At 40.8% G+C, this 13397-nt stretch overlaps 2 protein-coding genes across 2 annotated transcripts in view; one reads left to right on the forward strand and one right to left on the reverse strand.

Moving 5' to 3' along the window:
• minar2 (membrane integral NOTCH2 associated receptor 2) overlaps positions 1 to 13397 on the reverse strand; it is a 19128-nt gene continuing 5731 nt past the window's right edge. Inside the window, exons 3-5 of the mRNA XM_074690332.1 lie at positions 4742 to 8148; positions 2547 to 2798; positions 1 to 1330 (exon numbers count right to left, since the gene is read on the reverse strand). Coding sequence (XP_074546433.1) covers positions 1130 to 1330; positions 2547 to 2798; positions 4742 to 4888 — 600 coding nt within the window. The 5' untranslated portion in view covers positions 4889 to 8148 and the 3' untranslated portion in view covers positions 1 to 1129. The remainder of the gene's footprint in view (positions 1331 to 2546; positions 2799 to 4741; positions 8149 to 13397) is intronic.
• Positions 7288 to 13397, forward strand: part of ajm1 (apical junction component 1 homolog) — a 23085-nt gene continuing 16975 nt past the window's right edge. The window contains exon 1 of the mRNA XM_074690331.1: positions 7288 to 7510. The gene's annotated coding sequence lies outside the window, so the exon portion shown is untranslated. The remainder of the gene's footprint in view (positions 7511 to 13397) is intronic.

Raw genomic sequence — 13397 nt, forward strand, 5'->3', positions numbered from 1 at the left:
TTTATTCACTCAAACTTATTCCAATACACTGGAAAAATATATATATATATATTGCTCAGACACATTTCTGTCTTGATATCTTGAAATAATACACTACTGGAATGGTCTAATAAATCACATTAAATAAAAATTCAAAGATGTTTTTTTGGCTTTTGAAATTAGTGGAGAATGTGGCGGAAGACAGAAAGGGGCTTAGGGCTGGAAGTCTTTGTCCTAAGAAATCAATTGTGACTAAAAATCAAGCTGCAACCTCTTGTCTTAAACTATCAGGCATGCAAAAGAGTTAAAATCTGCAGTTCATCAAGTTGCAGATGTGAGTACTCAGACTGGCAGCAGGTTGAGTCAATAAACTGATTTATTCTGAATACAAAGATTTGTAAACCTTAGACTGATGTGGGACTCCCAAAGATACCAGGTGTCTGTTTGATTTCTTGATTCTTGCTGCAATATGGAAGAAAAACAAGACCCACCCTGCCTTTGAGTTAAGTTGTAAAGCCAATCAAAGAGTCAGCCAAGTTCGCTTGAGCATCCAAGTGTGGAGTTTCAGCTCAACTATAATTATGTTCCCTCCAACCTGCTAATGTAATGGATGTTTTCCCGTGCTGGATGCAGCCTGTGGATCTGAGATGTTACTGATGTGGGAGTCGGCATTAGGATGTGAAAATAAATTTCTGGATAATCTGTGAGTCTCTCAGGAAACAGAGGATAAAACCGTGATAATCCAGAGACACTGGTGAGATCTCTGTAAAGCCTTTCACTCAGGTGACTTCTAATGTTTGATCCTCGGCTCAGAGGAACATGGACACTGTCAGAGAGAGCCACGGAGAGGTTGGATTTACTTTAAAGAGGGGCTTTGAGTAAAGGGATCTGTCTCCAGATCCTTCCTCTGGAGGACATCCTTTATGACCCAAACAGCTTTAAAAGGACTCCTCCTCCTCTGTTGGTCCTCCGTCTGTATCTCCAATGTTTGGATGCCAAGCGACATGTGTGAGAGTGGCTTCTCTGTTCTCTTTCTTTCGCTCCTTGAGGATGCAGCCCAGCCACAGCATTCTGTTTTTACTTAGTTTGTTTCTTCGTTAGGTCACAATAAAAAAAAATCTGTGATGAGGTGAGCTGCTGTCTTCATCCGTCAGTTTTTCTTCTGTAAAACCAGAACTGGAATGATGATCACAACAAGGATCAAACACACTGACAAACTGACTGCAGAAAGGATTTTACAGATTTTTTTCCGTTTGTGTTCAGCTTCTGTTTTCTTCAGTAAAGAGTCAAACCCTGGAGTGTACAGATCCTCCAGCCAGAAGTCCAGATCTCTGGCTGTTTTCTCCTCCTCCTGCAGACAAGGAGGAAAACAAACAGAAACACCATCAACGTGAACCGTGGATCAATCAGACTCTCTTCTACATAATAGTTTATTACAATGTTTCTGACTTTGTTCAGGTTTTCCACGTTATGACTGTGGGTATAGTTCACTGAGTGAGTTTGTGTGTACACGTCTGTGTTTACATCTGTCCAGGGCTTGAGAGGTGCTGATGATGCCAGTGACCCAAGGTAAGGTGATATATATATATATATATATATATATATATATATATATATATATATATATATATATATATATATATATATATATATATATATTTTTTTTTTTTTTTTTTTTTTTTTTTTTTTTTTACTGTGAGTAATCTGAGTGTTAGGGAGAAAATAACTGTGAAAATGTTTCACTTAGTGGAATTGAAGCTGAACATTAGGTGGCAGTGTTACATGCTGTGCTCCACGACTCTCTTTCACTAATTTCAGAGTTTAATTGTTTTCAGTTGTTAATTATGACAAATCATCAAAATTACATTTTGTATTAATTTTTTTTTATTAACAGTCTAAATGTCAGAGATTTTTTCCTCCGTTATTTGCTCTTTTACGTTTCTGCAGGGTTAGAGCTCCAGCTTTAATAAAATCATTTTGGTTACTACCCAGTTTTTGACCCTGTTCCTTAACACTTATGCACTTCAAAGTTAAATGTCTTAGTCTATACCACTTGTGATTTAAAGCTCTTTTTTCTCTGCTTGAGTAATCTGTGTTTAAAAAAAGAAAAAGGAACATTTTACTATTTATTCATTAAAGCAACAGGAGCCTCAGCAGCCTGGCTCATCCTCGAACCGTTTCAGCCTGTCACAACAAAGACATAATCTACCAAACACAAACTGTCTTTATTTCTGTGTTTGTTTACTTAATATAGCTTCTACATGTCAAAATAAGCTCATTCTCAGCTGTTGATGCAGGCCTGGGTTAGTTTTCATGTGTGACAGTTCAAGCTGCTGGTCTTCTTTGTATTATGCATGAAAAAGGTTTCAGCACAGCTCCTCCTCCTAGGGATGTAACAGAGACTCACGTTTTTTTTTTTTTCTTTTTAATCATAGATCCTGGTTTACAGGGTGCTAAGCCTGAAAATTTGCAGTGTTTGGTTTTCTGTGCTCTGAAATGTAACCAACAGATGATTGTTAACCAGATCTCCATCATTGTCTTTCATGGCCTTCATTATCATCTCCCACCTTAAGGTAATCTCCCAGGTTTCTGTTGACGGTCTGAGTGTCGAACTCTCTAACAGTCCAGGATGGTTTCGTCTTCTTGTTGTCTTCCGTGTCCGTCACTTGGATGTCCATGTAAAGAGGGTTTTTCTTTATGTTGGACTTCAGGGTGACAGGTGTGATGTGTTTCTCCAAGTACCTGTCCACAAACACCACCTGTGTGTTCTCTGGAGACGGCGGAGACCTGCTGTCAGTCCGAGCCCTGCTGAGCTCTCTCTGTGGACATCAACGGAGACAGAGCTGTTATTTGACTTCACCTGAACACACATCTATCACGTTCTCCTGTTATTTATGTTTATTTCATTAAATGTTACCCTGGCATTGAGCTCATCTCTGCTCATGTGCTTTATTAAAACATTTAAAGAGGGGGTATCATGATTTTTTTTAATTTTATTTTTAAAATATAAATATAAAGTAAAAATGCTGAGTGTACACACAAAATGTGGCAGATTTTCTAACATCTCTATATTTATATGTTGGAGAAATCCCTCAATCTTTCTGTAAACTGATCAAACAGCACGAGACCTTCATGAGACTGACAGGTCTCCAGAGGGCTGACCAATCAGAGGGAAGGGGGTTTTGTGGAGTGGGAGCCTCAAAGAGGCAGTGTTTCAGACACAGGCTGAAATCAGAGTGTCCTAAAACACCAATGAGAGAAAAACTGGGATTAACTCAAGCTGTAAATCATGTGAGGCTACTGCAGGGGCACCAGAGGGATAGTATGAAGCCTAAATAAAGCATTTTACCCCCTCTTTAAATGCTCCCAGAGCTGCTGCAGAGCTCAGAGAGCAGCTTCATGTGGCGATAGTAACGTTTCATTCTGAAGAACATCTGTTGCTCAGTTTGTTTTTCCTGAGGGGCATAAAATCCTGAAGCTCTGATCATTTGAAACTTAAGAGAGACACCAAATCCTAACTAAGCAGGTCTGATTTCTGACTCTCGCCACTGCTGAATGTGTATTTATTACAATTTTTCTTTTATGTTTGAAGTTCCAGCAAATACAACACATACTTCTGCCAATGTTGTTTATTCTTGAGTCTGTTTTTATTGTTGTTGATGTTATAATTACTTCTCCTCTGCATGTCTCCAGCCTCAACACAGCTCAAGCAGATGTCTGTCTAACATGAGTCTGGTTCTGCTCGAGGTTTCTGCCCGTTCAAGCTAGATAAAGGTGAGATCAAATTGAGTCCCGCCTTGATGTTGATTTTTTTTCAATAATGTAATACAGAGTGAGATCTGAACATTAAACCATAGATAAATAAAACTGTGTTATCTAAAATCACGACCCAGTTTTTGGCAAACTCATTAAGAGGGAGAGTAAAGGACAAGAAAAGACGCTGTGAAGTACAAACTATCAGCACATATACCAACATGTTTCTAAATAACACCAGACAAAAGCTTAGCAGAAAAGACACACAGTCAAGGACACACTCAGCAGCATGAAGGTAGCAGAAAACAGAAGATAAATGAATATGCATGAGTCAACAGTCATTCAGACTGAAGTTAAAGAGGATTATGATGAAGCGAAGCAGCTGCATGGATGTCCTTCATTTGTTTCAGTCATCTTTTTTGTCCAGATACTGCAGCCTCTGCCTGAGGCAGACAGCAAAGAAAGCAGCACAGGTGCTGTATGTTTGAAGACTTTCAGCAGGTAAGGGTTTTTTTTCCACTGAGAGACACATAAAATTTAAGGATTTAGATCTGGTTTATGAGAAGCAGGATGTAGAGGATCAGCAATGACAGGGAGAACTGTGAGTGCACGGACAGATACTGTGAAGGACAGTAAAGGAAATGTAAGAAGATGAAGTTGAAACAAGACAGAGGAGTTGGAAGAGGAGGGAGAATGCCACTTGGAGCCAGAAGGAAAACAGCTCTTCTGCTTTTTCTTCCTCTGGCCTCTTCTCTTTCAGTAGTCTGAGTCAGAACAAGAAGCAGACACCTCCAGCAGCGCAGTTCATGGAGCAGGTAAAAGTTCATTAGAGGTGAGGAGGTAAAGGTGTCAGATCAAAGAGGCTTCTGGAGTCAAGCAGCACAGCTGAGACGACTACAGGATGGAGAGATCCTGTAGGCTGAATGAACATCATTATGAAAGGAACAAAGTTTAGTTAGAGAGCAGAAAAACATGTGTAGATGGTCTCTGTGAGTGTGTGAGTCCGTACCTGTGAGTAGACTCGGTTCTGCCAGTGTCTCTGACTGGACACCAGAGCTCCCACCTGAAACATTCCCGGCAGAGTCCTGACGTCCAGCTGCAGGAACTTCTCAGGGTGGTTGTTGTTGGGCAGAACAGAGACATCCACCCTGTCCATCCTGTCTCTGTAACTACACTCTCACACACCGACCGGCTGCTTCACCTGCCGGCTGGATGCACACGCTCACTACAACCTGCCAGGTGTGTAATAATAGATGAGGAGCAGGATATTAATGAGGCTCTGTCACTATCAGGTGTGTGTAACCTGAGCGTCCAGAGGATGACGTGTCAGAGGTGGAGTCCTCTAACATTACGTAGATCATATGTAGTATTACACAATAGATAATAACTGTATGTCATATGACCCCATTATTACTGATGGAATAACACCACACATGAATCATTAAAAAAAAAGTCTGTTTACTTTAGAAACAGTGAAAATGACTTGGTGCCAGGTCTTTGAGTGAGATGATTTTCTAATTATACACTTCATTAACGTTTATGTGGAAAAGCTTTCAACCACTAAGTTGTAAACAGTGTATAATCTACTGTTTTAATGTAAAAAAAATAATATTGGAAAAAAATATCTTCCTGATTCATATTTGTTATGTAGGGGAAACCAGATATGGTTGTAACACTATTTGCTTTAGCATCTCTAAGTCACTGAATTTTTGAGTCAGAGTTCTCAAACTTTAATGCAAAGTAGCCACATTTGTTTACTACAAATGGCACCAATTCAAACCTCTGCAACAATATCGCAGAGCTCACCAGGTGATGTCAGATACATGGCGGTGCTTTGTTACAACCTATCCCACTACTGGGGTAGGTTGGAAAGTGTTCTGAGGCCCCGTTTACACAACAACGTTTTGTCTGAAAATGCTAAAACGCTGTGAAAACCCAGTGAAACAAATCTGTGTTTACATGGAAACTCTGATAGACTGAAAACACTGTAGTAAGCATACCAAGCCTGTAGATGGTGCTATAACTGTCTTGTCCAGAAGCCGCTTTTGGGAGATCACCACCGAAGTAGAGTTGAGCAGGTCATCTGGTGTATTGGGGAATACTTAGTTAAAAAGTGGAGCAAAAGATGCACATTTTGTGGAAAGACAGTCAGCAGATTCAGCAGACTGAGCAGCACAAGCACAACACGGTAGTTCACGAGGATCGTAACAACGGTACTGTTGTCCTGTTGTATGCGCACGCGTGAGGCAGAGTGTGACGTCAGCGTTTCCACTGAAAACGCTGGCTTACTGTTTACACGGCAACGGTGTCGGGAGCGTTTCAGAAAAATCCCACTCTGGAGGCCGTTTTCAAAAGTTTGCGTTTTAGGTCCGCTGAAACGGCGTTTCTGTGTAAACGCGGGGCTGAAACGCAACAAAACTTTTGCATTTCACCCTAAAACCGTTGCCATGTAAACAGCCCCTTAGTTGTACATAAGGGGATGTAAGACTTTTTAGAGATTTGTTACAACCCACCCCACCCCTGTCAGCCAGTGTTTAGCTGTATTAGCATTGTGGATTGAAATTAGCACGGGAAAATGCATCACATTTTGCCCAAGAAGCTACAATTTATTCTGATACAAGTGAAATGCTTTTATCTGGAATTGTAGAAGTACTAAACAAACTATAGTCTTGGTCAAAAAAATACTTTCTTACCCCCAAATCATTTTTTTTTCTCTATAGAATCTGTATGCACCTGTATCCAGCCCCAACAATCACCGTGCGTGATCAGGGTGAGTGACGCCACACTTATTAAATACTTAAACACATGTACTAAACTTTGCTGCATTAAGTAAAAAGCTATTACAGGAACCAGCACTTTGTAATAAGTCACGCAATATGAAGAACTTATTATATAATGCAGCAAAGTTTGTTACATATTTCATTCAAGCGTTTTATTGCAAAATGCAGCGTTGTTACGTAATGAAGTGAAACTTATTACATTATTATATTGGTGTGTTATTACATTAAGTGGCTTAAAGGGTGGAAGTGGGTAAATATTGAAATGATCATATGACCCCTATCTTATCCCTGATTGGTGGAATTGGTGGTGTTACAACTCTCCCCATGTTACAACCATACCAGGTCTCCCCTATCAAAGTTTCTGAACACCAGGGTTTGTTTAGGAAAAACGAAAGAGGAAGTCTTTCTGGGTTTATACGGTTTCAACACCAGAGGTGGACAGCAGCTCTGAAGCACTGAGAGAGTATGAGCATAGAGAGAGGATTATATCAGATTATATCAAATGTTGGGGATCCCCTGACCCTCAGATTGACCCCTGGGTTACAGGGGATCCTCTGCTGCAGTGGGGCCTTTTGCTAATGATGATGGTGGTGATGTCAGTAATCCTGGGCAGCTTCCTACTGAGAGCATGAGTATGCACAACAGATTTCCTTTATGAAAATATGTTAGTCTCCGGCAGACAGATGGAGGAGGAGGAGGAGGAGGAGGCGCTCAGGCGGACTGCTTGGCGGAGGTTTAAAGCGAGCGAGCTTCAGTCAGTGCTGCAGGCTGGGAGAGAGGGAGGGAGGGTTGTGGCTGTGGATGGTGCAGCGAGGTTGCGCAGCAATCCACCAGCGATGCTCAGATCGGGAGGAGGAGAGTCTGACCAATAAGGCGGATATTGCAGCTTTACCTTTTGCACATGTCCGATGTCGTCATTGGGAAACCACTACCGCTCTGCCTCGGATCATCCTGGAGGGAAGATGGATGAGCAGAGCCTGGGAACCCGGACTGATGCGGTAAGACGTGCAGCCTTTTGATTAGCAGCACCGTGGTGTGGAGCTCAGTGCACGGCTGCAGGGACACTGATCCGCTCCTTGCAGTCGTCGAGCTGGACTGTCTCACCTCTCAATGTGTCTTTAATTTCACGGAATCGACCAAACACGCTGAGCTCGGTATTGCACATCCTGTTTTCTACTTTGTGCATGAATCCAAAAGCATGAAATGATTCGGTTCGTGCAGAGCGCGTCGTCCTGCGTGTGACTGCATGTTCTGCACACATTAGTGTCCGCTGCAGTCACGTCCCTGCCGGCTGATGTTGGACTAACGTGTCCCCGTCCTCGAACACTGACATCATCCTTCATTAGAGCCGAGGCTCCGGGCAGAAGCCCCTCTTCATGCAGCAGCAGCAGAAACCAGGAGCTGCTACTACGCAGTGTTTGCTAGCTCTGCGCTTTAATGCGACGTTTGCTCGGTTTGATGGGTTTCTGTGCGACCCAAGTTCATCCCAGTCAGGCTGGAACAGGCCCTCAGCTCTGCGCCGGTGCAGCCTGGCTGACGGTGCATGGGTGGTTCTGATTCTGTCGTGAGGAGAGGAGGACCGGCAGGTTAGCTTAGCCAGCTGCTGCAGAGGTGTGCAGAGGCCACACAGAGTGCTCTGAGGTAGACAGAAAGATGGATGGATGGATGGATAGGGATGGATATTATTTTGTGCAACTGCTTCAAAAATATTGCATCAAATTATTTCATGAAATAAGACATTGTAGAATAATTAAAAAAAAAACAAAAAACTCATTATCAAAGGACTCTTAAAATGAAAAACTCATGTATCTGTCAGAAACTCCTAACATTAAGCCTCTCCTTTGGCCCCAGTCTGTTCTGAGATTGATCAGTGGTTTACTTTCCCACCCTGTGACCTTGCCATAAATTAGCCAATCATTTAGCACCATGGTTGTGAAATTCACTGAGATGGTTTGTGATGAGCTCTGCAGCGCCCAGGAGGCCAAATATGAGAACATGTCTCTGAGGACAAGATGAGTGATGGAGAGAGGAAACTGCAGCAGAGGGGGAAACACAACGCAACCAGACTGTACTACAGCCCCTACGGCTGTGTTCATGTACACAGCCAGCTGTGTCAGAGATGTAGAGGGATTCTAACAAGCAGCGATGAAAAATGAAGCTTATGCAGGAGTGCAAAATAAAAAATTAAAAAAGCTGTTCCTCCAGTGTCCACTTGAGGGTGTCCCCAGAACCAAAGGAGACCTCTTTAACAATTATGGTACAACCCCCCACCCCCATGGTCTGATGATTTCTTTATTCATAGTCACAGTAGCAGAGTGGATTTTATTTCAAATCATCCATCATGAAAAGAGATGTTTCAAAGCATCTCATTTTCTTCCTTCTTTAAAAAGAAATGTGTCGTATAAATTCTAACTGACTAATCTAAAGAAGAAAAAAAACACTCAGAATTTATTTGAGCCTGATATTGTTTAACATGCCTCAACACAAGGTCACAGATTGTTTTGCTGAGTGTTGCTAAAGTTAGCAGAGCTAGCACCCCCAGCCTTTCGTCCTGTGCTGTCACAAACGGACCAAACAGTGGAAGACAATCTTTATCAAATAAATGCACCGTTCCTTTCTTTTTTTTCCTTTTTTTTTTTTAAATGCACCACTCCTAATTTGTTCATATTAAGGCATGTGGCACAACTTCAACAAGCCTGGTGTCTGTACTTCAGTTTGAATTTTGCAGATTGTCTTTGCATGTGTTTGTAGCTGTTGCATGGCTCAGTGGGCGTGTCTTTCATGCAGCATTCACATGTTCAAAATGTGTAGCGGCTGAGATCTCCACGAGGACACCAAAGCTCATTCATGCCGTCACAATCATTACTTTTATGCCCTTCTTTTACTTTTGGCACCTAAACTGCTTAAAAAGTTGTCCCTTAAAAAGTGGTCCCTAACTCTTGTTCAGCATCATGCTCTTTCGAGGTTCATTATGTTACATTGGCCTAGAAAGTGTCTCATATGCTCTTAATTATTAACAGGAACAGTGTAGAGCCTCCAACTTCCAAACTTTGATGCGGGATGAGAGAGTTTGTTCCCTTTTATGAGTCATATTTTTATTATTGGCATGATTTTTGCAGCATTAGTTTGGAAACTGGAGGGTAAACAGTGCGGTACATAAAGAGGCTGATGTTTCAGGAAGGAGGCCACGTGTGAGAAAGCGATGCTACAACATGCAGAATCATTTGACCTGTGTATGCACATGTTTTACTGACAGTTTGATTTTGACAGAAAGGATGAAAGGAGATTAAGCAATAACCTGCATCATTGCTGCGTTTCATCTGGATTATAGTGTTCTTTTTTCCTTTCACAGCCTCTTTCTCTTATTAGAAATTGTCAGGTATGTTGCAGTGTGTAATACCCCTAAAAAATAAACATATTACTTCAAACCTTGGCATGAAATATTATAACAGCAACAGGCATCTACAGAATGACCCAGCATCCAACACTCAGCGATCTGATTCTTATGTTTGATAATCCCACCCATGCATGCTGCAGCTGCCACACTGAGATTAGGATCTTATAATTACAGATCTCATTAGAAGATTCTGAATCACAATTAATAGATACAGAAGTCTAAATGATAGAAAAAATATCCGTAATTTTTTTTCACAACAGTACTGATTGTTATCAAATGGAGAAGCCTCCAACACTGAACACATTTCTGACACAGACTGAGAGGAAGAGGCTTAGTTTGGCTTCCAAAAGAGGAAAATCTCTAATGAAGTCTTAGTGAGCTCCTAAGCAGTCACCATCACGAAGATGATGCTTTAAAAATGATGCAAGAATTAAATATTAATATTCCTGATCCTGTTAAGAATGATTTTAACATGTTTTACTCTCAGCAGTCAGCTCCCCTCTCGTCATCAGAGCTTAATCGTTCTGATCTCTGTCAAATTAGCTTACACAGGCTTGTTGTGTTTACTGTAGGCTTAGATCAAGTTGAATGTCATGAATAATCACCCAGAGGCCACTTCTGAACAAGGAGAAACCTGCACAAGTAACTGATGTGAAAACGGGAGTCTTGCAGGACTTCATGCAAAGACAGACATGAATCGACCCAGTGTTATATTTTTTTTCCCTTTAAATACATGCAGTTTGGTAATTTAAATGCTGTTAAACACTAGACAGCACCACAGCACACAGCCAATGTGTCCCATGTGACTGAGGTCAGCCATCACTCACAACTACAGCACCAGGGGCATGAAAAATGAAGAGGGACAGTGATCGTCCTAAAGATTACTTCATGAATTATGACAGATATGGAAAAATTAACCTTATCCTGTATAAAACACAGCTGTAGCCTCACCTACTGGTTTCTGGAGTGGTGCTGAGAAGCTCAAAGGTGATGAGAATGCTGACTCAACCAAATTTTTGATTAGTCTAGAAACAGATGAGGAGACGACCAGAAGCGTCCTGCCAAACAGCTCAAAACTGCATCTCAGCTTTTCCATTACAGTGATTGCTTTCTGGTGCCAAATACTGATATTTCATTTGAAAGTATTGCAGCTCTCTGAACAGGTTCCTCTTCCAGTGTGACTCACTACTTCATGACTCTTTACAGTAGCTTTAATGGCATTAATCCTGCTCTTCACCTTTAAGGGGATTTTTTGACCAGATATCCTGAAATCCATTTTTAGTTTTATCTCAAAGTTATTTTTATGCAAAATTGGTCCTGTCAACTCTTATCTCATCATATGACATCTTGTAGGCATGTCACATTTTAACACATTGCATCATATCTGTCATATGACATCTGTTTGATGAGCAGCTGACTCTCAGCTCTGTCCGTCTGGTGTTTATTTATGTTCTGTGTGAATTATCAGCAGAGCAATAGAATGACAGGCTGATGTATTACAAAGCACGTCGTATATAAAAAATGCTGCTGAACAGTCTTGGGGCTGCAGATTTATCCCCTCTGTGCCTCGTACATCAGAGTCGTTCAAGAGACTCCGGAGGCAATCCTGCAAATGGATGCGGGAAAGAGAACAGGAAGCAGCGTTTATAGGGCTGAAGAGTCAGCTCGCTGCACGCATGTAATGGCACACTTCAGTCAAGGGGAGAGTGAGGATACTCCAGAGGAATCAGGAGCTGAAAGCCAGCAGAGGGAGGACGAACATGGAAACAGAAAGAATTATAAACCTTCACCTGTGCATGTGAGGAATTTCATGCATTTCTGTTCATTAAATAGTTTTTGATAGTACACGGCATATACAAGATAATATCCAGTGTTTGAGTTTCAAAACATGAGCAATATTTTTGCCTCAGGTAAAAACAGAACATATTCATACAATACAAGAGCCGTCTACCCAATAGACATTAACATACATGTTGGACATTAGATGATTTCAGCCAATCAACAATTAAGCCAGAGTTATAAACCATGGCTGTTTCCCTAACCGTAAACTACACTAGCAGTGCCTACTATTTTGCCTGGAATTCAGTTTGTAGTACAGGGATGTCATACTCATGCCATGGAGGACCAAGAGGCTGCAGGTTTTCTTTCCAACCAAAAACTCCACCAGCTGAATTCACTGATTAGTCCTTGCTCTCTGCTTGAAGGTGAGGTAATTAGTGAAATCAGCTGGTGGAGTTTCTGGTTGGAAAGAAAACCTGCAGCCTCTTGGCCCTCCATGGCACGAGTTTGAGATCCCTGATGTAGTAGGTAGTATGCAAAAACTTGCAAAATCTGCAGTATACTAAATAACTTATTCACTTTTTAAACCATACGTGGATTATACAGAAGTGGTTTTTCCATCAGCTGTAAAAAGAAAAATCCCTTTCAGATTTATTTGCAGTAAACGATATAACTTTTGGTGTAAGATTATAAATCAAGAAAAAAAAAAAAAAAAAAAAAAAAAAAATATATATATATATATATATATATATATATATATATATATATATATATATATATATATATATATTATCAGTAGCTCCGCTTCCGAAACTGGAAACCAGAGTAGTGTACCACAAAACAGACCCAACAGAATAGTTATATTACATACTACAAGCAAAAGCAGGAGGTAGTATGTAGTAGCTTCCAAATACTACATTCACTTTTAGTATGTTGCAGGCAGTTTTGAAAACAGCCCTTGTGAATGCTATAAACTGGAGTAATGCTAATCTAATGACTGAGCTTAGCAACTCAGCTAGCTGCCCTTTCTGCTGGGTTAGGTTGTTCATTGAGGTTACATTTACAACATCAAACAGCTTTATTTAGTTTTTCAGTCTGGACTTTGGTGTGAGACGTGGTCAGATTTCTGGTTGTAATCTGACTAATCTGCACTTGACCAATCAGGTGTCAGGAGGCTTTGTTGTCTGCAGGAAAAAAAACAGTCTGTATGGAGAGTAAAAGCAGGAGGAGAGCAGCCAACTTTATGTTTTACATCAAATATCAGCTCATTTTGTGTGCTGAGTTTTATTTTCTTTGTCTCATTTAATCTAAAAAAAATTGCATCTCAAACTTGTGATCAAACTATAATAATTCACAGGAGAGGAAGTCTGGGCTGGATGTCCTGATTTACTAACAGCTGGGTATCAGAGGGGGTGAAATATAATCAGATGATAGCTGATAGCTAAACTGCAAGTTAAGATCATGTTACTAATTGAAGATTCACCTTGTAAACACCTGGTTCTTAAATGATAGTAACTTCTATCATAATCAGGATGTTTCTGTGCAGGCAGAATTTTCACATTATGAATGAAAATAAATGTAAAGCTCAGTCTGAGTTTTGTCCGATTGCTCTCCCTTAAAAAGCCAATTAAGACATTAATGACTGTTAAACAAGACAACTTTCTAAGGTGATTTGGAATAAAGTTGCTTCAGTTTCAGGTCAGCATCAG

The sequence above is a fragment of the Halichoeres trimaculatus genome, unplaced genomic scaffold (genome assembly GCF_033239565.1).
Source record: "Halichoeres trimaculatus isolate MK-OKI-2021-1 unplaced genomic scaffold, fHalTri1.1 fHalTri1_scaffold_16, whole genome shotgun sequence".
Taxonomy (NCBI): Eukaryota; Metazoa; Chordata; class Actinopteri; order Labriformes; family Labridae; genus Halichoeres; species Halichoeres trimaculatus.